Below are 25,850 nucleotides of genomic sequence, written 5' to 3' on the forward strand. Positions count from 1 at the left end.
TCTATGACATACCTGTACAGCACTGACTGGGCTCTATGACATACAGTACCTGTACTGCACTGACTGGGCTCTATGACATACCTGTACAGCACTGACTGGGCTCTATGACACACCTGTACAGCACTGACTGGGCTCTATGACATACCTGTACAGCACTGACTGGTCTCTATGACATACCTGTACAGCACTGACTGGGCTCTATGACATACCTGTACAGCACTGACTGGGCACGGCTTCATGCCTCACCTGTCAGCACGGCTCCACTCCCTTACATAGGAATGAATGGCAGGGACACTAGACTGTTAAAAAAACAACCTTTTTATGTGTAAAACAAACATACATTACCTGTAAGTCTAGGTTCACATGTGCATTGGAGGCTACATTGCAGTAAACAGAGCTGGTCCACAGTATGACAGACACCAATGGAGCTAGATGGACACCACTGACTTTAATGGCTCAGTTGGGTTTCCGGTTGGTGTCCATCATTTCACCGGATTTTTAATGTGATAAAAAATCATGTTGAGTGTATTCTGTGATGGAAGCTCAGATGTGACCCCGGCCTACCTTATAGGGGATCATCACATGACATGTAATTCAAAGTTGATGACCCCAGTGCAAGGTCTGTCACAGGGCCCCTCAACTATAATGCTTCATATAGTACTGGCCCCATAAGGGAAAGAAAGATCTTAGACTCCCGGGCGCACCCTCTGCCCCCGTTATAGCACAGGAGTCAAACAGGCGGCTCTCCAGATGTTACAAAACCACAATGCCCATCTGGGCTTTAGCCCAGACAAATCCAACCAGCTGATATGTCCCTATGGTGCAGGAGACGCCGAGGCTGATGGTATGTCTGTTACCTTCATCCTCGGCACTGTTTCGATGAAGTTAGTTGTTTGGTCTACGCTCCTAAGGGTGCCCCAGTGCTTCTAGCGGTCTTACCAGACTGTGGAGCAATCGACTATCTGCACCATCCACTGTATCTCCTGCACTAAAGGGGGCTATCAGCAGGTTGGATTAGCCTAACTTGCCGATAGTTCCCCTTTAAGGCTATGTTTACACATAGTGGGGGAGATTTATCAAACATGGTGTAAACTGAAACTGACTCAGTTGCCCCTAGCAACCAATCAGATTCCACCTTTCATTTTCTAAAGGGTCTGTGAGGAATGAAAAGTGCAAATCTTTTCATTATAATTATAATTTGAACGATAATCGTACGTGTAAACGCAGCGAACGATCAAACGACGAGTGAAAAATCGTTCATTTTGATCTTTGAACATGTTCTCAAATCGTCGTTGATCGTTCGCAAAAAATTCGCTGATCGCTCCGTTCGCCGATTTAACCAATGTGTGAGATAGGCTTAAGCGATCGCAAAACTAATCTTCCGTACGATATATTGTACCGTCTAAACGCTGATCGTTATGAAAAAAAATTGTTACTCCGACATCGTTAATCGTACGATCGGGCCAATAATCGTTTTGTGTAAACGCAGCATCAGTCGTACTCCTGATTTTGGTTGAAAAAAGACTGACAGAAATACTGTGTGTGAATATAGCCTAAAATAGACCAAGACTAATCACAAGTAGACTGTGTTTGGTCTATTGAACCCCCATGGCTATGCCACAGTATATGATGGAGTACCATTTTACAGTGTCCCCAATTTTACCCATGCTGCGTACAACCGAAGCACGAGAAGGGAAAAAGTACACAAAAAGCTGGCCTAGTTAATTTGGTGAATTGGGTAGAGTTCTCCCAGGACTGTCCACAGATATAATATATATATACTGATGATACCTCACACCAAGGACGAGGATAAAAAGAGAAAAGGAGGAGAGCATGAGGAGATGGGGGTAGGGGGGCACAGATGGGGTACACTCCAGAGAGCAGCGATGGAGGCCATACTGAGGAGTGCCATATGTGGGGGAGGACAGGAAAGAGATACATTGGGGTACACTCCAGGGAACAGCTATGGAGGCCATACTGAGGAGTGCCATATGTGGGGGAGGACAGGAAAGAGATACATTGGGGTACACTCCACAGAGCAGCTATGGAGGCCATACTGAGGAGTACGATATGTGGGGGAGGACAGGAAAGAGATACATTGGGGTACACTACAGGGAAAAGCTATGGAGGCCATACTGAGGAGTGCCATATGTGGGGGAGGACAGGAAAGAGATACATTGGGGTACACTCCACAGAGCAGCTATGGAGGCCATACTGAGGAGTACGATATGTGGGGGAGGACAGGAAAGAGATACATTGGGGTACACTACAGGGAAAAGCTATGGAGGCCATACTGAGGAGTGCCATATGTGGGGGAGGACAGGAAAGAGATGCATTGGGGTACACTCCAGGGAACAGCTATGGGGGTCATACTGAGGAGTACGATATGTGGGGGAGGACAGGAAAGAGATACATTGGGGTACACTACAGGGAAAAGCTATGGAGGCCATACTGAGGAGTGCCATATGTGGGGGAGGACAGGAAAGAGATGCATTGGGGTACACTCCAGGGAACAGCTATGGGGGTCATACTGAGGAGTACGATATGTGGGGGAGGACAGGAAAGAGATGCATTGGGGTACACTCCACAGAGCAGCCATGGAGGCCATACTGAGGAGTGCCATATGTGGGGGAGGACAGGAAAGAGATGCATTGGGGTACACTCCAGGGAACAGCTATGGGGGTCATACTGAGGAGTACGATATGTGGGGGAGGACAGGAAAGAGATGCATTGACATGAGGTATTTGCAGAACAGGTTTGTCAGGGATTACTACAGTATGTCTGTTACCTCATGTATAGTGCGGATGACAGCAGGCCGGAATCGCCACAGGGCAGGACTCTTTTATTACCTGTGGGTCATGGTGATCCCCATATAACCATAATGCCAGGATACACCTAGTGGGGAACAAAGCTAAAGGGCACTTCTAACCTGCTGTGTTTCCCTACACAGCTCATCTCCTGGGCTGCGGCGGCAGTGCCCACCAGAATCTGGCCCATGTCACGTACTTATTGTAGGTGTCACATAGTCCATGATGATGTTACACAAGCTCCGCACCAGGTCTGTCCTGCTGTAGGTACTTTTACCACACTTGGATCTGCAGGTAGCGACTAATGTACCACACCCATGTGATCCTCTGACGTGCCCTGTCCAATGGACATTATAACACCCTCATGCAGTAATACAGCCGGAACCATCAGCTTTACGGCCCGGTTCACATATGACATACTCGCTGCATTTTGTCGCTTTGATTGTATTACTTAGTTGGTTGCAGTTCACCCTCATATTCTGGGGTGGGTTCATATACCTCATTTTCCTTCCAGAGTGCTTGGCCAGATTGCATGCAGCTTTTATTGATCCAGCAAATTTTGCCCATAGGTTCCGCCATTACACACATATAGAATGTTATGGAAAATGTTCATCATTTATTCCTGTAAAACTCTGCTCATTCTGGGCCAAGTAGTCAGGAAGGCGGTCCTACTCAGTGATTGACAGCTCTCTTTATATGCACACTTATACACATATAGCTGTCTAATGACTAATCTTTCTTCCGATACATGTAGCACATCTATAGACTGCAGCCTAGAAGACCCTGGTAAATCTAAGGGGGTTTAAAGGGATTGTCCAGCGAAAGAAAAATTCTTTCAAATCAACTGGTGTCATAAAGTTGTAGAGATTTGTAATTTACTTCTATTTAAAAATCTCATGTCTTTCCATACTTATCAGCTGCTGTATGCCCTGCAGGAAATGTTGTTATTTACATTCAGACACAATGCTCTCTGCTGCCATCTCTGACCAAGACAGGAACTGTCCTGAGCAGGAGAGGTTTTCTATAGGGATTTGCTACTCTGGACAGTTCCTGACATGGACAGAGGTGTCAGCAGAGAGCACTGTTTCTGAATGTAAATAAAATACCACTTCCTGCAGGACATACAGCAACTTATAAGTATAGGAATACAAATCTATATAACTTTCTGACACCAGTTTATTTGAAAGAATTTTTTTTTTGCTGGACAACCCCTATAAGTGTTTACGCTGGTGTACTGACACAGCTGCGTGGCTGTGTCAGTACACTAGCGCGAACTTTCAAATAGTATCAGAGCTTCTGACATCATTAATCATGCGGGGAGCTCCGTGATCCACTCCGCAGGACACCGTCCGTGTTACAGACAGCGGAGATTGTGTGAATGGCCTCTTACTCCTGAATGGGACCTATCTGTCAGGGAGTATTAGCGTGTTTGCTGTAGGAGTGGTATTATAGGTGTGTGCTGACATACCAATCACCTGACTGTTATACACATAAGGGAAGTGCTGGGAGCAGATACAGGAACCACTGATACTCACTTGTCCATTACTTACTTGATGTCGCCTACACATTACACTTACTACATAAACATTGTGTATATTGATGTAAGAGAGATACAATAATTGCCAAAGGTTGTCCAGGCATGATGGGAATTATAGTTTTCCAACAGCTGGAGGGCCAAAGGTTCCCCATCCCTGGTTTAGCCTGAGGGCATTGAGGGCTTCACTCACCAACCAAGGGGTGAAGGCTGAGGCAGAACTCACCAGTGTAGTGGGGAGCAGCTGATACACTCACAGTCAGTGCCCACCCTGACACACTCACAGTCAGTGCCCACCCTGACACACTCACAGTCAGTGCCCACCCTGACACACTCACAGTCACTGCCCACCCTGACACACTCACAGTCACTGCCCACCCTGACACACTCACAGTCAGTGCCCACCCTGACACACTAACAGTCAGTGCCCACCCTGACACACTCACAGTCAGTGCCCACCCTGACACACTCACAGTCAGTGCCCACCCTGACACACTAACAATCAGTGCCCACCCTGACACACTTACAGTCAGTGCCCACCCTGACACACTCACAGTCAGTGCCCACCCTGACACACTCCCCTGACACACTCAGTCAGTGCCCACCCTGACACACTCACAGTCAGTGCCCACCCTGACACACTCACAGTCAGTGCCCACCCTGACACACTCACAGTCAGTGCCCACCCTGACACACTCACAGTCAGTGCCCACCCTGACACACTCACAGTCAGTGCCCACCCTGACACACTCACATTCAGTGCCCACCCTGACACACTCAGTCAGTGCCCACCCTGACACACTCACAGTCAGTGCCCACCCTGACACACTAACAGTCAATGCCCACCCTGACACACTCACAGTCAGTGCCCACCCTGACACACTAACAGTCAGTGCCCACCCTGACACACTCACAGTCAGTGCCCACCCTGACACACTAACAATCAGTGCCCACCCTGACACACTTACAGTCAGTGCCCACCCTGACACACTCACAGTCAGTGCCCACCCTGACACACTCACAGTCAGTGCCCACCCTGACACACTAACATTCAGTGCCCACCCTGACACACTCAGTCAGTGCCCACCCTGACACACTCACAGTCAGTGCCCACCCTGACACACTCACAGTCTGTGCCCACCCTGACACACTCAGTCAGTGCCAACCCTGACACACTCACATTCAATGCCCACCCTGACACACTCACAGTCAGTGCCCACCCTGACACTTACAGTCAGTGCCCACCCTGACACACTCACATTCAGTGCCCACCCTGACACACTAACAGTCAGTGCCCACCCTGACACACTCACAGTCAGTGCCCACCCTGACACACTCACAGTCAGTGCCCACCCTGAATAAATGTACAATGTTATGTGGGACAAATATGTGGTGTTAAAATAAAAAAAAAACTATATGTTCCCAATATTTTGCCTCCCGTTTGTTCTATAATGTTCTAAGTTAAATGGAGGATCGGCCTCCCTGGTTGCAACTTAATATCTATGCTGCAAACTATTGAAAACTTGTAGAAGGCAGCTTCAATAGATCTGTAAAAAATAGCATGTCCTACCATATAATGTAATATATCCAACTCGTGGTACTTTAAAACACTAGTGCGGTGCAGGTTGTGTCCTGTCACTGGTATATGTCAGGATACTGGTAAGCTGCAATGCTGACATACACCATGATGACCCCATTTACTTTAATGGTCCCAACAGATTCCCTATAAACTATTTCCCAAGTCGCTTTAAGGAGATTCTGTCAGCAGGTTCATGTGTCCTATCTCAGGGTAGCATAAACTAGTGACAGAGAAGCTGAACAGAATGATGGATCACTTACATTGTTCTGTGCAGCTGATCCAGAGATATCCTCCTGAATAATATGGACAATAAGAAGCATGAGCCCAATAGTCCTGGATATTCATGAGAAGCAGAAAACTCTGCCCACCAGCTGCTGATTGGCAGTTATCTATCTGTACTGTGTATAGGCAGTCAACTGTCAATCAGCAGCTGAAGGGCAGGGGGAGGGGTGCGGCAAGAATCCTATTCTCCTGCATATTAGGAGAACGACTGAACAAAATGATGTGAGTCATACACCGATCTGTTCAGTATTTCTGTCACTAGTTTATGCTGCCCTCATTTAAGGAGGCATAAACCTAGTGACAGATCCCCTTTAAAGTGAAGGCCTAGAAATAGTAAATCCCTTATGTTTTTTTTTTTAGTAGAGTCATCCCCTCTATCTTTGTGGCTAGTTGAACAGATATTCCTATCTCACATTGCCCACACGCAGGGCCGCCGATCTGTGAGGTCCCCCCCCCCCCAGTCCTGAGAATGAAGAGAGATCCACCCGGGAATGAGTGGGCCGCTAGCTCCATTTATTCTCTGCCTCCCAGCACTGATCAGCTTGTTATGTCCTATCCTGCAAACAGGGCATGTTTGATTCTTAAAAAATCCCTTTAAGTATCTTCAGTTTTCACCTTTCAGCAATAATAAACGTATTAAAGGGATATCCTTACCCGCCAAAGCCCCATCCCCTATCCCCAGCACTGAGCTCAGCAATGGTCATTGGGAATCCATTATTTCAGGGTGCATTTTCCCTTTGGTATTGGAATTAATAGGGATCCCAAGGTCAGACCTCTAACATGTTATTCCCTGACCTGTGGATAGGAAATAACTGAGATAGGAATATCCCTTTAAATGTATTTATTGTTATTATTAATAAATAAGTACCATATTATTGTATTCATTTATTTTTACATATTTATTATGCAACAAGCGGATTCAAGTCACACAGTGACGTCTCCGGCCACGTCTGACCCTGAGGTGACTACCTGGCAGGCAGACAGCGTCCGGTCAGGTCACGTGCTGCACATGGGCGGGGTCAGCTGACACACGGAAGTGCACGCCCACTACTGAGCAGCGATGTCTGTCCCGGAGGCTGCAGCCCGGCGGGTGTTCGCGGAGACCTTCGGGGGGAACGAGCCTCAGGTGGCGGTGTACGCCCCGGGCAGGGTGAATCTGATCGGGGAGCACACGGACTATAATGGAGGATTCGTGCTGCCTATGGTGAGGGATCCATGAGCACTGGAGGGCCGGGTCACATGATCGTGCAGGGGGTCACGTGATAGCGCGCTGGGCGCTCCAGTATATGTTCTCCTACCAATCAGATGTGTCATTCTTATTGTAGGCCTCCAGCTGCTATAAAACTACAACTCCCATCATGCCTGGACAGCTAAAGCTTTGGGTGTCCGGGCATGATGAAACTTAAAGGGGAATTCCAGGAAAAATTAACGTTTCCCCTATCTACAGGATCGTGAGGGGTCTGACCTCTTCTGGCATACTCTGCTCTTTCCGGCCCTCCACAGCAATGAATAGAGTTATGGGTCACGGCGGGGGATACAGAGGTTGGACCCCCGCAATCACTTACTTTTCAGGGAATTTTTCCTGGAATACCACTTTAAAATGAGTATACCATCAGTACATTCGCTTTAAGTATTGCACGTGGATGGAATGGGGCCCCCAGTGGGAGAAACCCCCCCGCCCCTCTGACGCGGCTCCATTAGATTCAATGTAGAAGCGTCATAGAGGGCCGGAAGTTTCCTCCCATTGGGAGCAGGCCGGCCCGTCTCCACTGCTTCACCGCCAAACAACGACATGCTCGGGAACTGGGCCGCCGTTCAAAAAAGGGACCACGGCATCGGCTTATCCGCGAAGGAGCCGTACTATCAATGTGCAATACTGATGGTACATCCGCTTTAAGTTTTGCAACAGCTGGAGGGCCCCAGTTTGACATCCTTGAGCCTAGATTGGACATTTTTGGGCGCCTTTTAAATGCAATGATCCATTGTCTTGTGTTTATAATCAGTTTAGTGGCTCTCCAGTTTTGTAAAAATACCACTCCCATCATGCCCAAGTGTTGTCTCTTACCATAGAGCTGAAGGGGAATGTCAGAGCCATCCAGATGGGCTCATTTACCCATATAGAGAGGGGCAGCAGCTGCTCCCCAGGATGAGAACTGGGCTAGGACCCCTCATTCTCACATCCAGTGGGTGTCCAGCTGGTCATTATCTCACCTAACTAGAGATGAGCGAACCGGGTTCGAGTCCATCCGAACCCGAACGTTCGGCATTTGATTAGCGGGGGCTGCAGAACTTGGATAAAGCTCTAAGGTTGTCTGGAAAACATGGATACAGCCAATGACTATATCCATGTTTTCCACATAGCCTTAGGGCTTTATCCAAGTTCAGCAGCCACCGCTAATCAAATGCCGAAAGTTCGGGTTCGGATCGACTCAAGCATGCTCAAGGTTCGCTCATCTCTACACCTAACCTTTCTGATGAGTTATAAAAACATTTAAAATAAAAAGTGTGTCTTCAGCAGAAAGCAGCGGCTCAGAACTGGGGGAACCAATTGTTGGGTCTCACCATGGGCAGCAACATATGAGAAGAGAATATGTACGTCCTGATGCGGGTGGGGGCATTAGATCTGAACTGCTGCGATCCCGGGTGCTGTTTGTAGCCCGGGACCATGGCTATAAGTGGGCGTGGTCCGATTGCCGCGCCTGCTAATTATACATTTAAATGCAGCTGTCAAAATTAACAGCTGCATTTAAATTTATGATTTCCCCCTCTCCCTGGTATCTAGTGGGAGATGTGATCGCAGAGGGAAGATCCCTTCTCCTTACCGAGCTGGGGCTCAGCGTCGCACTGACGCTGATCCCGGATCGGCAATCAATGTGTCTGGTCTGCTGCAGACCAGAGTAATACAGCAATGATCTAATTGATCATTGCTGTATAAAGTATACTGCAGTGATCTCTATGGGAGATCACTGCAGTAATACTGAAAGTCCCCCAGGGGGACTCAAAGTTAAAGTATAAAGTAAAAAAAAAGGGTTTTTATTAGTATAAAAAAACCCCTTCCCTAATAAAAGTTTGAATCACCCCCCCTTTTCCCTTTTTATAAATAAAACTAAATAAATAAACATATTTGGTATCGCCGCGTGCGTAATCGCCCGAACTGTTAAATTATCACATTCCTAAATGACACCAGAGACCAAAGTATTAAAGAGTTATAAGGCTGGGAATAGAGCAATTTCAAACACATTTAGTTTTTTAGGTTTTAATTTTTTTAAAGCAGTCAGATAAAATAAAAGTTATATAAATTACATATTGTGGTAATCGTACTGATGTGAGGAACATATGAAAAAAATTCCATTTTTTTTTTTCCAATTTCACTGCACAAATATTTTTTTTTCCTGGTTTCACAGCATACTTTAATTAAGTAAAAATTAAGTCTACCATTGTAAAGTACAAATAGTGGCGCAAAAAATAAGGGCTCAAGTGGGTCTGTAGGGGAAAAAAATGCAATCGCCATGGCCTTTTAAACAGAAAGGAAAACGGTAATGCAAAACCGAAAATTAGCCCGGTCCTGAAGGGGTTAAGCTCACATGCACATCATCCAGCAAAAAAATTTCTAGAAGTTTCAGATATTTTTTTGTGTTTTGGATGTTTTTTCAGCCATAAAATAAGGAAATATTTTTGGATGTTCCATGACGTTATGATTGATATGGGTCTGACTTTTAGGAGCCCCCCAGAAAAAAAGGGGCCACAGCAGTAATTTGGTGCCGCATCTTTCACTGTGTTTCTGCAGGCGCTGCCTCTGGTCACGGTTATAGTAGGGAGCCGGCGGGATGATGGAAGGATCTGCATTGTCACTACAGCTGAGGGGGCGGATGAGCCACATAAAGTGGAATTTGAGACCCCAAGTGTGGGCAAACCTCTAACACCGGGAGCCCCAAAATGGGCGAACTATGTGAAAGGAGTAATTCAGCATTACAGAGGTGAGAGGTCACACTACTAGATGGTCATTAAAAAAAATGTATGATCTGTCAGAACCCCTGATCGGCTAGGATCTGGGTGATGAGACCCCCACAATCTCTAGAACAAGTGGGGAGAAGCGCTCAGGGGAGTGTTTGTTCCCCATAATCTCCTCACTCGCCTTGAAGATAAACCTCCTTATACAGTACAGGTTTAAGAAGGACTTCTACATAAGAGAACAATTGGGGAGATTTATCATCTTATAATAAGATTTTCTTTGTTCCTCATAACAACCAAATACTGGTCAAATTTCATTTCTTATATTGTTCTGGTAAAATAAAAGCTGGGTTGTGATTGGTTGCTATGGGCAACAAAGAAATTTTTATTATAAGACATATTGATTAATCTCCCCTAATATCCCAAAGGGGACAAGAGGGCAAGAGGCTGCTCAGTGGGTACGTTAGCGTACACACTGGCACATACTGTGTACACACATGCACCGCCACATACTGGGTACAATAACGCATGCACCGCCACACACTGGGTACAGTAGCGTACACACTGGCACATACTGGATACAGTAACGCATGCACCACCACATACTTGGTACAGTAACGCATGCACCGCCACATACTGGGTACAGTAACGCATGCACCGCCACACACTGGGTACAGTAGTGTACACACTGGCACATACTGGGTACAGTAACGCATGCACCACCACATACTTGATACAGTAACGCATGCACCGCCACATACTGGGTACAGTAACGCATGCACCGCCACACACTGGGTACAGTAGCGTACACACTGGCACATACTGGATACAGTAACGCATGCACCACCACATACTGGGTACAGTAACGCATGCACCGCCACATACTGGGTACAGTAACGCATGCACCGCCACACACTGGGTACAGTAGCGTACACACTGGCACATACTGGGTACAGTAACGCATGCACCACCACATACTGGGTACAGTAACGCATGCACCGCCACACACTGGGTACAGTAGCGTACACACTGGCACATACTGGGTACAGTAACGCATGCACCACCACATACTGGGTACAGTAGCGTACACACTGGCAAATACTGGGCACGTAGTAGTGTACACTGGTACAGGAAGAAGCCCGGGGTAAATGGCATTATCCCATTACTTTGTAGGCATACGGTATGTCTTACTATTCCTGTATGAAGTAACATGTAATACCTGTCTCTCTGATGTTTTGCATCCTCCCAGCCGGCCCCGTTCCTGGCTTCAATGCAGTGATCGCCACCAGTGTACCATTGGGCGGAGGTCTGTCCAGTTCTGCATCTCTAGAAGTCGCCTCCTATACCTTCCTGCAGCAGCTGTGCCCAGGTTAGCACGTTTCTGCCTGTATTCACAGACTGGGTGAGAGACTTGTGTGACTTTAAGCATGGCATCATCCCAGCATGCTGTATCTGCCCCACTCAGCTGTCAGTCCGGTTATTCGAAAGTGGGGGTGTATAGGAGTAATACAAATCTCCTATCCCCTGTAATATCACATCATATGGTTCCATGCTTTATGGAAATTACTTCGGGACAAAAACTGTGTTGGGAGCTTCTTAGCATGGGTTTCTATGGATGAGCAGCTGCATGCAGGCCACAGATCCCCATGTGCAATGCCAAGCTATTGTCTGGACTAAAGTAAAGTGTCACTTCCACAATTGTTGTTGAGCTGATGACATTGCAGTATACATCTTAATAAAAGCTTTCATACAGATCACATAGGCATTGCGGTCCTAGAGCACAGGGCACCCTGAGTCAGGCCTCTCTGACACCATCCCAGACGGAAATAAAGTATTTTTTATTGAAAAAAAAAAACAGACCCAGTATACAGGTCTGCTACTTATAAAAATTGGAAGGGGAACTCTACCCAAATGAAAGAAGAATCTATAACTGGGGGTTGCCACTCGGTACCAAGAAACAGTATGGTACCATATAAGCGAGTGCACCCCACACAAAATAAGATAAACACATCTATATACACATCTATTTTATTGTATCACATATACACACAACTACACAATTGTTAAAAACACTAAAAACCCCAAACGGGGAATACAAAAAATTCCACGTGTTACATGTAACACCTTATTGTATATTTATATATCTTTTCTTATTTGATTGATATATATTGCCATCTGATTTATTCATTGTGTATAGACCATGTACAGGTAGTGGAAGCTATGTATTTCCCTAACCAGCGCCCTGCTGGTCATTTCAGGTGTACCTTTGGAATTTTTTGTATTCCCCGTTTTGGGTTTTTACATTTTTTTTAACAATTATGTGTAAAATAGATGTGTATATTGTTCTTTATTTTCTTGTGTTTATCTTATTTTGTGTGGGGTGCACTCACTTATATGGTACCATACTGTTTCTTGGTATTTTTCCAGTATACAGGTCTAACATAATGTATGCTGCAGTGCAACCAGCTCAGGAACAATTTTGCAGGTGACAGATTCACTTTAAGCACATGCCATGACTAGAGAGCGGTGGAAAGATATTGTTAATAGAAAATTTCACCTTTTAAAGGAAGATCGGATTTGTCCAATGAACTGATTTGGCTGCTTTATATCTTTACACTCATAACTGATTTTCTATCTACGGTATCTATCTATCTATCTATCTATCTATCTTCTATCTATCTCTCTTCTATCTATCATTTCTTGTTTATTACTTTATATCACAATCATGCAGAATGTACAGCTCATATGTGTGCTATGTGTCCTCTGTACCAGATGATGGCGATCTTGTTCAGAAAGCGCTTACATGTCAGAAAGCTGAACATACATTTCCCGGCGTGCCCTGTGGCATCATGGACCAGTTCATATCTGTGATGGGAAAAGAGGGCCATGCTCTCCTTATTGACTGCAGGTCAGTACAATACTTCAGCCATAACCTTCTAGACCCTGTTCACACTGTGATATGTCTTCCCAGCTTGGTAAACGCCCAGGCAAATCCAGCCTATGTCCTGTCAATCACCTCTTCTGTACCTGCCTACCCAGCTGGCAGCCACTATAAAAAGAAAACGCCCACTGGACTTTGGATTTTCCTTTACATATTAACAAAAATGCTTATATCTTTGCATTGTAAGGGACTATGGCGTTTAAATAAAGTTATGCCCATGACTCATGAATCCCAATGACCCTATCTAGCCTTAGGCTTATTTACATGCCGGTTTTCCTGCTGACAGGAATTTTAATTCTAAGAGTGATTACCATTTTACAGGGGTTTCTATGAGTGATCAGAGGTGAGAGAAAAGCCTGGATTTACCTTTCAGTGACTGTGTGGAACCTCTGGAGAACACAGACTGGCTCACAGAGTCCAGGTACACAGCCCAGACTCACTCTCTCACTCTCCTGAGCCTACCAGCAGCTAAGCCCCGCCCCTACTTCCTGTGTTCTGTCTTGGTCTCTCTGCTGCTAGAGATCGAATTCCTCTAACCACAGGTAGTGGACAGTAGATTGTTGGGAAGTGAGACACCTAGTGGCCAAGACTTTAGAACAGTTTTTCTGGATAAGTAGTCAATCATTAGTAAATTTAGTGTTCTTCACTTATGTTAAGGCTCAGGTGACCACAGTAATCCAGTAAATGAAGTCTGAACACATGAATAGTCAATACTTCTACCGTTCTTCTATCGTTTTAGGTCCCTAGAAGTAAAACCGCTTCCCCTGACGGATCCCAAGTTGTCGGTTCTCATCACAAATTCAAATGTACGCCATGAACTAACAGGCAGCGAGTACCCCACCCGCAGGAGGCAGTGCGAGGAGGCAGCTAAGGTCCTTGGGAAAGAAAGTTTAAGGGACGCCAGTCTGGAAGATCTGGAAGGTAAGTGGTCAGATATAATGACTAGGAAAGAAAACTCCCGATAATGATGAATATAACCTGTACCTTATTATTGCAGCCAGAAAGGATAGTCTCAGTGAGGTGTGCTACAGGCGAGCCCGACATGTCATCACAGAAATACAGCGCACAGCCAAAGCCGCCGAAGCTCTAGAGAACGGTGATTACCGATTGTTTGGTAAATTAATGGTGGAGAGCCATAACTCATTGAGGTAGGACACAAGCACAGTGAACATTCACCTTTGATACCATTGTTTTCCAGACTTTTTGAGTTTTTTTTTTTTTCATTTAAACTACACGTGGGCAGGCGAGGTGAGGAGGTGATTCTGCAGCCTGGTTTCTTTTGTCGCTGCACTTCCAGCAAGGAAAATCAGAGTAGCGGCAAAGCTGAACCCTTAAAGAGTCACTGTTGTTTAAATTTTTTTTGCTGAAATCAATAGTACAGGTGATTTTAAGAAACATTGTAATTGGGTTTATTAGCCGAAAAATGCATTTTTATAATGAAAAAGCAGTTTGAATCTCTCCCCCCGTCTTCATTGTTCTCTATGGAGAGGGGAGGGGTTGAGGGAGATGAGGCACCAAAACAGGACAACAGAGAGTTAATTTACAGGTACATCACCAGGCTCTCTCCTCTGACGTCAGCACTGACCTCTCTGACCTCTGAATAGGGGCTTTCAGTGGCTCCCTGCTGTGTAATACTTTGTTCTCTGCTGGCGACTAATCTCCCTCCTCCCCCCTCCCCTCTCCATAGAACAGACAGGATCTGACTGATGTAAAAGAGTCGAGATTTCCTGATAATGAGCAGTGAATGAGAGAGAGAGAGAGGGGGGGACCTAGGGAAAGTCTTTTCAAATGCAGAAAATTGCATATTTGCCTAATAAACCCAATAACAAGGTTTCTTAAAATCACCTGGACTATTGATTTCTACAATAAAAACAAAAAGACAGTGACACTTTAAGTCATTGGAGGATAATATTTCGATCCCATCTGCACCCTGAGTGCCATGTGTATACTGCTGGATTCTTAAAGTAAAATGGCATTTTGCCCCAGCTTCTATATACACTGACTATCTATAACATTCTGACTGGTTGACTGAATAATATGGATAGGGGGTGGGATACTTTAGGCAGCAAGTAAATGGTCAGTTCTTGAAGCTGATGTGAAAGATTGAGATGCATTTGACTTTGCAAGGACTAAATACTTATGGCTAGTCAGCTGTGTCATAGGATCTCTCACATGGCAGGTCTTGTGCAGCATTTTTAGTATGTAGTAATTAGTATTTACCAAAAGTGGTCCAGTGGTGAAGAACTGGCAAGAGTACCCATGCGGAAAATTAGAAGAAAAAATAATCATGCAGCACTCACCATATTTTCATAAATCTTCATAAACTTTATCCGTTAAACAATCAATCCAAATTGCTACGCGGGTTACATGGCAGGTGCGGGTGTGCTCCACTAGAGCGATGGCCATTTGCGCGCTTGCGCAACAACAGGCTTAGTTGGTTATTGAACCGAAGTGAACAACCTCATCATACATATGGATTGATTGTATTGGAGTAGTGCCAAGTGTTTTCATTTTTGCAAGTACCCATGCAGAACTCTTCACCTTCAGTGGGCTCGGGATTAGCTAAACGTGCAATACCAGTCACAGTCTACTGACTATATATTGTTAGTTATGTCTGTGCAGCCCTTGCTCGGATTCTGGCGTATATAGAAAACGATAAAGTTATACTTACCCTCCTGGGCTCCCTGGTCTCCTCCCACCTTTTCCCCATGTTCTCTACTGACCGCAGCTGCCGCTGATTCTGGACCCGTCTCTGTAGTGACAGGCCGCTAAGCCAATCACTGACCGAGACGGGAGTCAGCAGCAATTGCGGTGAGTAGGGTATGTGGGGAAAGGCACAGGAGGAGCCTAGAGAGGTAAGTATAACTTTATTATTTTCTTTACACTTTTATCAGCCGTCGGCCATGCACCTCCTATTACACAGAACGACGTGCAGGTCTGTGGCCGATGATTTTTATCAGTTAATGATCGGCTCCGCGGTTGATCACTATCTGCCTGATTCTGCCTAATTTGGCAGATAATCGCTTTGTGCAATAGGACCTTATTGTGTCAGAAAGTTTTTATCTGTGCTGTGGCTGCTGTCTATGTTGCCCATAAGCTTTTTCCTTTGCAGAGATGACTATGAGGTCAGCTGTCCCGAGCTGGATGAGTTGGTTTCAATCGCAGTGGAAGTTCCAGGAGTTTATGGCAGCCGGATGACAGGCGGAGGTTTTGGAGGTTGTACCGTAACTTTACTGGAGACTTCAGTCGCCGAGAGAACCAAAACACAGATTAAGGTGCTTGTCCCATTGGGGCAGTAAGATTATAATAGGCCCACAGTAATAATGATACAGGAAGTGACACTTTGTATGAAAATGCTTTTATTATTACAAAAGTTAAACCAGCTTTATAGATGGCATCGATCTGTAAACAAAGCAGAGCGCACTAACATCGGACAACTGTTTTAACATATATATAATATATACATCAGTGGCCCTAAACCTGGAGAGTTGCATTAAAAAGGTTGTGTAGCGCTTCTCTCTTCAGACATTGGCCTTGGGAAGACATCGCAATATGCCTGGTGTAATAGCAGCAGCATCCCCCCATACCTAATATATTAGGCAGAACAGAGAGGCGCTACACAAACCCCTCTAACTTCTCGCAGATGATTTACTGCCGTCAGAAAAGTGCATAGTCCAATTGTAAGAATGATCCTTTTTATGGGGTGATGTTGGCTTTTACTATTGTGTAGTAACAGACCTCTACTATAGCACCTGCTCACTAGTCTCCTTGACTTTCCTCTGTGACCTCTGCTTTGCCCTCATTCACTTTCTTAGCCTTTGTATATATGTAGATTTTAGTTTGTTTTAGCAATTGAAACACTGCCAGAATATACAACCGTGACCTGACTCCTTCAGCCGTATCTTAAGGGGAATATGCTGTGGTAGTGATTTATCATGTCCATAGAGTTTAGCTGTGTGCAGATATGTCTGGGGTAGCTCATACCTTTAAGTTTACCTTCTTAAAGGAGAAGTCCCACTAACTTAACTAATCTGCAGGCGGGGGTGGGTGTGAAAATAACAGACTAGATTCGACTAGAGCGAATGGGACCCGATGGCGGTACTACGAGACATGGGGGATGGGTGAGTTACCCATCTGCAGATTTCATAGTTGGTGGGACTTCTCCTTTAAAATTGTGGCGAAACGTAGGGGTAGATTTAAACGTGGTGTAAAGTGAAACTGGCTCAGTTGCCCCTAGCAACCAATCAGATTCCACCTTTCATTCTTCACAGACTCTTTGGAAAATAAAAAGTGGAATCTGATTGGTTGCTAGGGGCGACTGAGCCAGTTTCACTTTACACCATGTTTGATAAATCTCCCCCATAATGTGTATTCACTTACCCAGTTTTTGTTTGTTTTTTGCAGGAGAAATTCCGCGGATCGCCGTCATTCTACATCACCAAGCCATCGGCCGGATCTGGAGTCTTATCATTGTAAACATGTCCTGCCATTCGGGAAATAAAGTTCTCTCGAGTTTTTTATCTCACAGGTTGGGTTTAAAGTGTCTTTTCTGCCCAAAATGCATTTGGGTCGGGCAATTTAAAACTACAATGGGAGAGGACACACTGATTTATTGTAACTAGTGGTAGGAAAGATGGAGTAGTTGTCAGGTTCCAGCCTTTTATCAAAGCCTTAGGGAATGAAATCAGCAGCCTCGTTGGTTGCCTTGAGCAATTTCTCCACTTTTCCATCTCACTAGTTTGGTTTCACCGCCCCATCCATATTTCTCATTGATGGTCACCAGAAACGTCCGGACTTCTCAGTAAAGCTATAGATACATAACAGCACCTGGATTTATGGAATATGATATCTTTTTTCCATTCATCTATGAATTGATTATATCAACACCAAGTACAAGACACCAATACAAAACCTTTATGGCACAATTCACCATTTGCAATATCTTCAGCAAGATCCCTTCTCAATGTAGACCTTAAAGGGAGCTTGTCGATAGGTTTATGCTGCCCGAAGCACGGACAGCATCGTATTCTGACAGGCTCCATCATCATGACCAACTAAGTTTTACCCGTTCCAGAGCCACGGCACTGGGTAAATGTCTGGGTGGGGGTCTCTCCAGCTTCTTCCACACAACTCTGACTAGTCTCTCTGGACTTTGTGTATAGGGACAGACCTGTCAATCAAACTGATCTGAGAGAAATCCAGGGTCACCACTTCCCTAAGTTTTTCTTTGAAACGATATATTGTTTCAGACTAAAACTTAGTGGCTTGTGATGAGGCAGCCTGTCGGGATTTGATGTTGCTCGTTCTTCAGGCAGCGTAGATCTCCTTACAGACTCCCTTTAAGTTGATATAAATTCTCCCTTTCTCTTATATAGTTTTAAAAAGTAAGTTATTTACAAAGCATAAAAAGTTTAAATAAAGTTTGGTTTAAAGCATGCAGCGGAATGGAGGATGCTGGGATAGGACTGTCAGTGCTATCTCTTCCCTCAAAGCATTGCAATTATTCAGCATTGGAAAGCTTGATGCAGACAGTGAAGAAATGTTATCCCATTTGGTACCTTGTGTAGGACCTACGTCAGTATCGTTCTCATATCCCCATCCATGTCCTTGTTTTCAGGATACTATAAAAAGCACAACTGAGACTCCCGCAGCACAGAGCAATAAAGTGCCAGGGATGGGTGGGGGGCACCTAGGCAGTTACATAGTCCAGTGTAGTTGTGAACGTACATCTCTTAGGCCTCGTAGAACTGACGATCCACCTGTCGGCTAAGAGATCCTCCCGACATCATTGTTCGTGTTACGTACTCTTTGGTGATTTGCTGAGTAACTGTGCCGGAACTTTCCATCCGGTGAGAAGTCACCGACATGCCATCTGTTAGAAGAACAATAAGAGTGGGTACAGCCATATATACACTATAGACATTGTAAAAAAATATATATATCTCTATATCTGTTATTACCTGTGAAGTAAGGGTCTGACATGGTAGAATGGGAGATGTTAGTCTTATTGTATTCTGTCGGCAGATTAAAGACTTCGCGACGTGTGATCTGCTGTGTCCCGAACTGAGAGAAGTTTCCTACAAGTAACACAGGTCACCGTGATGTCACTGAATAACATTAATTCTGATCATCTATACAGACAAATGTTGCAGCTATGCACTAAGACGGGGATGGGGAACCTTCGGCTAAAGCTTCAGCTGCCCAGGCATGATGGGAACTGTAGTTTTGCAACAGCTGGAAGGCCGAAGGTTCCCAATCCCTGCACTAAGATGTATTAGCTAGAATTATGTTAGCTCAGCATAGCTGCCTACCTGATAGTAGAATGGATCGCTAGTTCAGGCTTATAGGTGCAACACAGGGTGCTCTAAGTCTACAGCACCTTCATGCAACAGTCCTGGGAAGCCTTACACAACAGTGCTGAGATGCTCAGCTTGTGCCTTTGTGTTACAACCAAGTAAACTGCGTCTTAAAGGGAAGGTGTCATCAGAAAATGACCTATTGTTTAAATCAAGTTTTTATGTTAAAACATATAAGATTCTCTTTGGTGTTTTTTAATTTTAAGTCCCACCACTAAACCTGTCCTGTCTGTGATGATAAGGAGTAAGCTGCCAGAAAGTGATTTGTACAGAATTGCAGTGAAAGATGACACCAGTAAAAAAAAAAAAAAAAAAAAAAAAAAAAAAAAAGAAGAAGAGGAGAATAGATGAAGCTCACAGCTCAGCCTCCTCCTGCCTGTGAAATGATGAGCGCAATGGTCACAGAGCACATCGGTAACTTTTGCCATTGGTATCAGAGAGAGAGAGATGCTGTCTAATGCTTATATGTCCATGGGGTTTGCTGTAAAGCATATGTCTAAATGCTGTTGAAAACAGCTCAGGCAAGGTTGTGGCCTGCTCCCAATTCAGCTCAAATTCCACAGTCTCTACCAACTTACCTCCATCTTGTGATTCAATGGTAATGATTCCTTCTCTCTCAGGCCCAAACCCTTGTGTGGTTTTTGCCTGCACCTTGAATTTATAGGGAAGGTTCTCGCTTAGGAAGGGCACGGTCAGTGTTGTCTCAGGCATATCACCTTCCACATATATATTTCTTGGCTCTCCTGAGTAATACACAATACACATATTAGCTTCTTATTTTACCCATGTAAGGCCTACTAACATAGTAGCATCCCAGCAAGTTACCTCCACCGTGCAGCATTTCACAAGTGACCATATAACCCAGGATAGTCCCATTAGGTTTTCTTGGTCGCACCCAGCTGAGCTGTAGAGAATCTGGTGTCAGAGCAGTGAAAACAAGGGGTCCAGGTGCACTTGGGGTGCTCAGAGTGAAAGGAGAACCTGCGGAGAAGATAGATCTGATTATATACAATGCATCACGGTGGAAAAGGGAAGCGAATTCTGACCCCTCTCTGCATTGAGTTGTCCCTCTTTAGTTCCTCCTGGGAATATATGGATAAGTAAGTGGGTGTTACCATTACCCCTGTCATTGAGGTGTGTATCTGACTGGGTAGGGCAAGAATGGGGGCTTCCTAATTGTTATTTCACTGGTAATACAAGCAGACAGGTTCACAAGAACGCTCTCTTATGGATACCTTATATCTGATATCTTATGTATGAAGAGTGGTAGGTACCTGGTACAGGGCTGAGAGGACTCTGTGGATCCACTTGTGACTCTATAGTGATAACACCTTCCCGTTCCGGTCCCCATCCCTCTTCGCTCTGTGCTTTAACCCGAAACATATAGGAGTGATTGGGGAGTAAATCTTCCACCACCACAGAGTTCTCCCGGGGATTCGGGATGTCGATTGTTCGGGAGTCACCTGAAAGGACGGTAATTGTCATGTATCCAGTATAGTATGTACAGTGTTCAGTATTTCTCACTCGTGTCATTGGGGGACACAGACCGCTTGGATATACAGTAGGCTGCTGCCACTAAGCACAAAAGAGTGCTAGCTCCTCGGATCAGGCTATACCCATCCTGCAGTCAGTGTGCTACACCAGTCTATAGGAGGAAGACGCTCTTGTTTTCTTAGCAGGTGTCACTGTCTTCCCGTTATCCTTACGAGAGCAGGGTGAACAGTATTAAAGTGGTACTTTAGCGAAAATCTTTCTTTCAAATCAAGTCATATAGATTGGTAATTGACTTCTATTTAAAAATCATCCAGTACTTATCAGTGGCTGCATGTCCTGCAGGAAATGGTGTTTTCTTTTCAGTCTGACACACTGCTCTCTGCTGCCACCTCTGTCTATGTCAGGAGCTGTACAGAGCTGTAGCAAATTCTCACAGAAAACCTCTTCTGTTCTGGACAGTTCCCGGTTGGACAGAGGTGGCAGCAGAGATTACTGTGTCAGACTGAAAAGAAAACATTTCATGCAGGACATACAGCAGCTGATAAGTATGGGAAAACTTGAGATTTTTAAATAGAAGTTAATTACAAATCTATATAACTTTCTGAAACCAGTTGACTTGAAAGAAAAAAGATTTTTTGAGTACTCCTTTAACTTTACCACACTGGTAACTAGATATTTTTATATAGAGAGGGTATGGCCTGGCCACAGGATAGAGCATAACTAAAATTGAAGGGGTGCAATCGCTGCACTTTAAAATCAAAGCTTATAGAAGACAGGTAGGATTAGAACAATGCTGTCACCACCAGCCTATGGGTCATGCAGGTGTAGGTTCTGCTCCTCTCCACACTAAAGAATATATAGTATATACATCTTCGGCATGTCTCGTAATGGCGTCACATACGTTTGACATCATAGTGCGTATAGCGTACCTCCATTCAGCAGCTGATAATGCACCTTGTACCCCAGCACCTCTCGTTCACATTGTGGCTCCTGCCAGCTGACCTTTAAGGAAGTCGGCCCCAATGCTGAGAATACTAGGCGGGTGGGGGTGTCTGGGATTCCAGGTGAGAGTCGTGACTCTGGACAATAGATATAGCTGTTAGTATGGAGACACAAAATCCGTTAACATGACAATATTCGATTTCTTGTAAAGGCATTGCCCGCACCTTGTATGGCCACATCTAAGCTGGTGAGGGCATCACGCACGTCTTCTGAGTGAGTCCGTCCTCGGCCAGTGCCCAACATGAGTGGGGGCAGTCCCAGTCTGCTTTGTCCTGATGTGCCTATACACATATTAGAGGGTTATTGTGAATCACTATATACTGTATATATGTAGCTAGGACATAGACATGTAGCTTGTCCACATGCGCAGGACACGTGTAATGCATGTGCACAGCACAGATTTTTTCTCCGCACCTGCAGAACCAGTGTATACCTATATGGCGGTGCGACCCTCATGCATGGCAGGATCCAGCTGTGAAGATGGGTGGTTACAGCGGTGTGGAGTTAACCCCTTCAAGCACAGAGACAGCAACGATTCACTGAGTCTCTGGATATGATGTAAGGGGCGTCAGGCGTGCGTATATGGAAGATTATAGGCAGGCAGGTTAACCCATTCATGATCAGACAGGTAGGTTTGACATAGTAACATCATTTTTTGATAGATTTGCCCTCTCTAGTAGATATAATAAGGATCTATATGGGTCCATTTATACAGAAAAATTATCTGACAGATTATCTGCCAAAGATTTGAAGCCAAAGCCAGGAATGGATCTGAAAAGAGGAGAAATCTCAGTCTTTCCTTTATGACCTGATCTCTGTTTATAGTCTGTTTCTGGCTTCGGCTTCAAATCTTTGGCAGATAATCTGTCAGATAATCTTTCTGTGTAAATGGACCCATGAGTTGTCCTCTTCTATCAGGTGGTTAAAGGGAACCTGCTCCTCAAACCGCAGGTCATTAGGGCAGTCCCTGCTGGCATCTGCCTTCTCTCCCTATATAAAGAGGGTCCTGTCAATCAAGGGGGGGGAGCGCCCTGATGTTTAGTGGTTCAGGCAGCAGGAAAGTGATGATAGGTTCCCTTTAAAAAGGAAACTCCAGTGGGGAAAAAACAAAATTTAAATCATATCTGTCATATAGATTTGTCATTTTCTTTTATTTTTATTTAAAAAAATACCCAACTCTTCTGTTCCCCATGCTTGCGTTACTTGGACGCGGGTGTACCACTTCCAGAATGTTTTATTGGCCCCAAGTTCAGGATCACCTCCCTCCCACTGTGCCTCCATGGTTATACTGGTACTCGCATTCTGTATCTTATTGCCTTATACTTTAATGGCTTCTTTTTGCAAGGGCTGCGTCCCTTAACACGCTTCCTTTTCTTGTTCTGTTTATTGAAAATGTCTTAATAAATACTGATTTAAAAAAAAAAAAAAAAACTCCAGTATTCCAGTACTTATCAGCTGCTGTATGTCCTGCAGGAAGTGACATATTCTTTCCAGTCTGACACAGTGCTCTCTGCTGCCACCTCTGTTCATGTCAGGAACTGTACCCATAGAAAATCTCTCTTGCTCCTGATAGTTCCTGATGTGGACAGAGGTGTCAGCAGAGATGACTGTGTCAGAATGGAAAGACTACACCACTTCCTGCAGGACATACAGCAGCTGAAAAGTAATGGAAGACTAGAGATTTTTTAAATAGAAGTAAATCACAAATCTATATAACTTTCTGATACCAGTTGATATGAAAGAAAAAAAAATTAACTTTAATAGCATGGCAAATTATCTTTTGTTATCCAGGCCTAGTCCTAGTTACTTATTCTGTGACACTTGGGAATCTAGGAGAGTTGGATCTGTGGACCTATGACTATCTATCCTCAGTGTGACATGGAGTTATGGGTCATGGGTCTCCAAACTGCTTCCCTCCAGCTGTTGCAAAACCACAATTCCCATCATGCCCTGACAGCTAAAGCTTTGGATTTGGCTGTCCAGGCATGATGGGAAATGTAGTATCGCAACAGCTGGAGGGCCGCAGTTTGAAGACCCATGTTGGGTGATCCAGCTGACCAGCTCACCCAGAGGAGAGGACAACTCTGAGACCGACATTTGTTTTGGAGGCAAATATATGGCAGATATGAGACCAGTCTGATATGGAGTGTGGGGGGAAGCGGTCCATGCATTGCAATCACTACATGCTGAAATACGTTGTGTGGCGTTCAGTAATCCTCAGTATATCCTTAGTCACTCATGACCATTGCTATAAACCAGTCTTTCTGCTTTATCGTTGTGACTTGATACTCGGGATTACGCCATAACGCAACACAATAATTTTCACGTATTTTGCATCTCATCGGTCTGGAATCTGAGGATGGGATGAAGCGTCCATGGAAAGCAATGACCGAATAGCGTGAGCGTGACTCGTTTCCATGGTACCTATCACCGCGTGCATCCTTCTAGGACCGTCAGCCATAATTATTGCTTCCCGGCTGGCGTACTTGCCATGGTAACCCTTCGTCTTTGCCCCAGCAAAGACTCTCTCGGGGTACTCCTGCACGGGATGCAGGAACCCTCCAACAGGACGGGGAAAAGAGACAGCGGGAGATTGTGAGAGAGAAACGGAGGGCTAAAACATTGTAGACATCATAAGAATACACACTGAGGGGGAGATTTATCAAACATGGTGTAAAGTGAAACTGGCTCAGTTGCCCCTAGCAACCAATCAGATTCCACCTTTCATTTTCCAAAGAGCCTGTGAGGATGAAAGGTGGAATCTGATTGGTTGCTAGGGGCAACTGAGCCAGTTTCACTTTACACCATGTTTTATAAATCTCCCCCTGAGGCTGAGTTCACACTCCGTTTTTGCTGGTCAACCACTATTTTAGGTACAGTAAAAAAAAAAAATCAGGTGTGTTTTGATCCGTTTTTTGATCTTTTTTTTTTTTTATATATATATATATATATATATATATATATATATATATATATATATATATAGATAGATACAGGAAAAAGCCGCACATCCAAGACTTAATGAAGCGGGTGCTGTACAGAGTCAGTCCCCCGGCCTGGGGATCCCCAATAGTACGTACAGATGTTCCGCAGCACACCAGCATAGGTGAAAAAGGTGATTTATTGCAAGTAGTACAAAAGTACAGAGAGATGCGACGTTTCGACCCTCTCACAGGGTCTTTATCAAGCATGATTAAAGCTTGATAAAGACCCTGTGAGAGGGTCGAAACGTCGCATCTCTCTGTACTTTTGTACTACTTGCAATAAATCACCTTTTTCACCTATGCTGGTGTGCTGCTGGACATCTGTACGTATATATATATATATATATATATATATTTATTTATATATATATATATATATATATATATATATATATATATATATATATATATATATATAATGGAAGTCAATGGAAAATGAAAGTACACAAATGCATCCCTTTTTCCTGTGTTTTTCTTTTCCTGTTAAACAGCCAGCAAAATTGCAGTGTGAACCCAGCCTGATAAGGGAGGGAGAAGAGCGCCACCTGTGGCAACAGACACTCAAGGCTTCTGATGAACATCAATATCCCCATTGACCACGTATAGGGATAAGAAGGTTAGAAGCCAACACTTACTATGTCCGGATATGGTGGTTGTGTGGTGAGAGCTGGTGCTGCCAAATCTGTAGGAGTCCTGCTGTACGCTGGGGCTGAGCTGTTGGTAGCCGGCCACTGTCCGGTTCAGACTGTTCACTGATCCAGGGAACATAAAGTCCATGCGTCCATTGAGAAGTTGTTCTAAAAACAAGATGAACACCTTAGAAATGTTGTTGGGTTTCTGATCCAAGCTTATTTATCAAAAGGCGCCTACGGCCCTGAAATAAAGGGGATGGCAATCTTTATTGGGGGGGGGGGGGATCT

At 44.7% G+C, this 25,850-nt stretch overlaps 2 protein-coding genes across 4 annotated transcripts in view; one reads left to right on the forward strand and one right to left on the reverse strand.

The window, feature by feature from the left end:
* The first annotated feature begins 7,210 nt into the window (after positions 1-7,210).
* Positions 7,211-17,619, forward strand: GALK1 (galactokinase 1). The gene is made up of 8 exons (XM_069953331.1): positions 7,211-7,406; positions 9,990-10,179; positions 11,403-11,522; positions 12,926-13,061; positions 13,834-14,015; positions 14,092-14,242; positions 16,207-16,369; positions 17,499-17,619. Exons 1-8 carry the CDS (start codon positions 7,263-7,265, stop codon positions 17,568-17,570), a joined length of 1,158 nt encoding a protein of 385 aa, XP_069809432.1. The 5' UTR covers positions 7,211-7,262; the 3' UTR covers positions 17,571-17,619.
* A 293-nt stretch (positions 17,620-17,912) lies between these two features.
* ITGB4 (integrin subunit beta 4) overlaps positions 17,913-25,850 on the reverse strand; it is a 49,707-nt gene continuing 41,769 nt past the window's right edge. For 2 of the 3 annotated variants that reach the window (XM_069953327.1, XM_069953329.1), the window contains exons 33-40: positions 25,566-25,727; positions 22,111-22,227; positions 21,874-22,023; positions 20,725-20,913; positions 20,276-20,431; positions 20,029-20,193; positions 19,055-19,171; positions 17,913-18,966 (exon numbers count right to left, since the gene is read on the reverse strand). In XM_069953327.1, the coding sequence (XP_069809428.1) occupies positions 18,827-18,966; positions 19,055-19,171; positions 20,029-20,193; positions 20,276-20,431; positions 20,725-20,913; positions 21,874-22,023; positions 22,111-22,227; positions 25,566-25,727 (1,196 nt within the window). In that variant the 3' untranslated portion in view covers positions 17,913-18,826. Of the gene's footprint in view, positions 18,967-19,054; positions 19,172-20,028; positions 20,194-20,275; positions 20,432-20,724; positions 20,914-21,873; positions 22,024-22,110; positions 22,228-24,370; positions 24,506-25,559; positions 25,728-25,850 lie in introns of all 3 variants that reach the window. The other variant, XM_069953330.1, reaches the window with a different exon arrangement.

Source organism: Dendropsophus ebraccatus, chromosome 14 (assembly GCF_027789765.1).
Source record: "Dendropsophus ebraccatus isolate aDenEbr1 chromosome 14, aDenEbr1.pat, whole genome shotgun sequence".
Classification (NCBI taxonomy): Eukaryota; Metazoa; Chordata; class Amphibia; order Anura; family Hylidae; genus Dendropsophus; species Dendropsophus ebraccatus.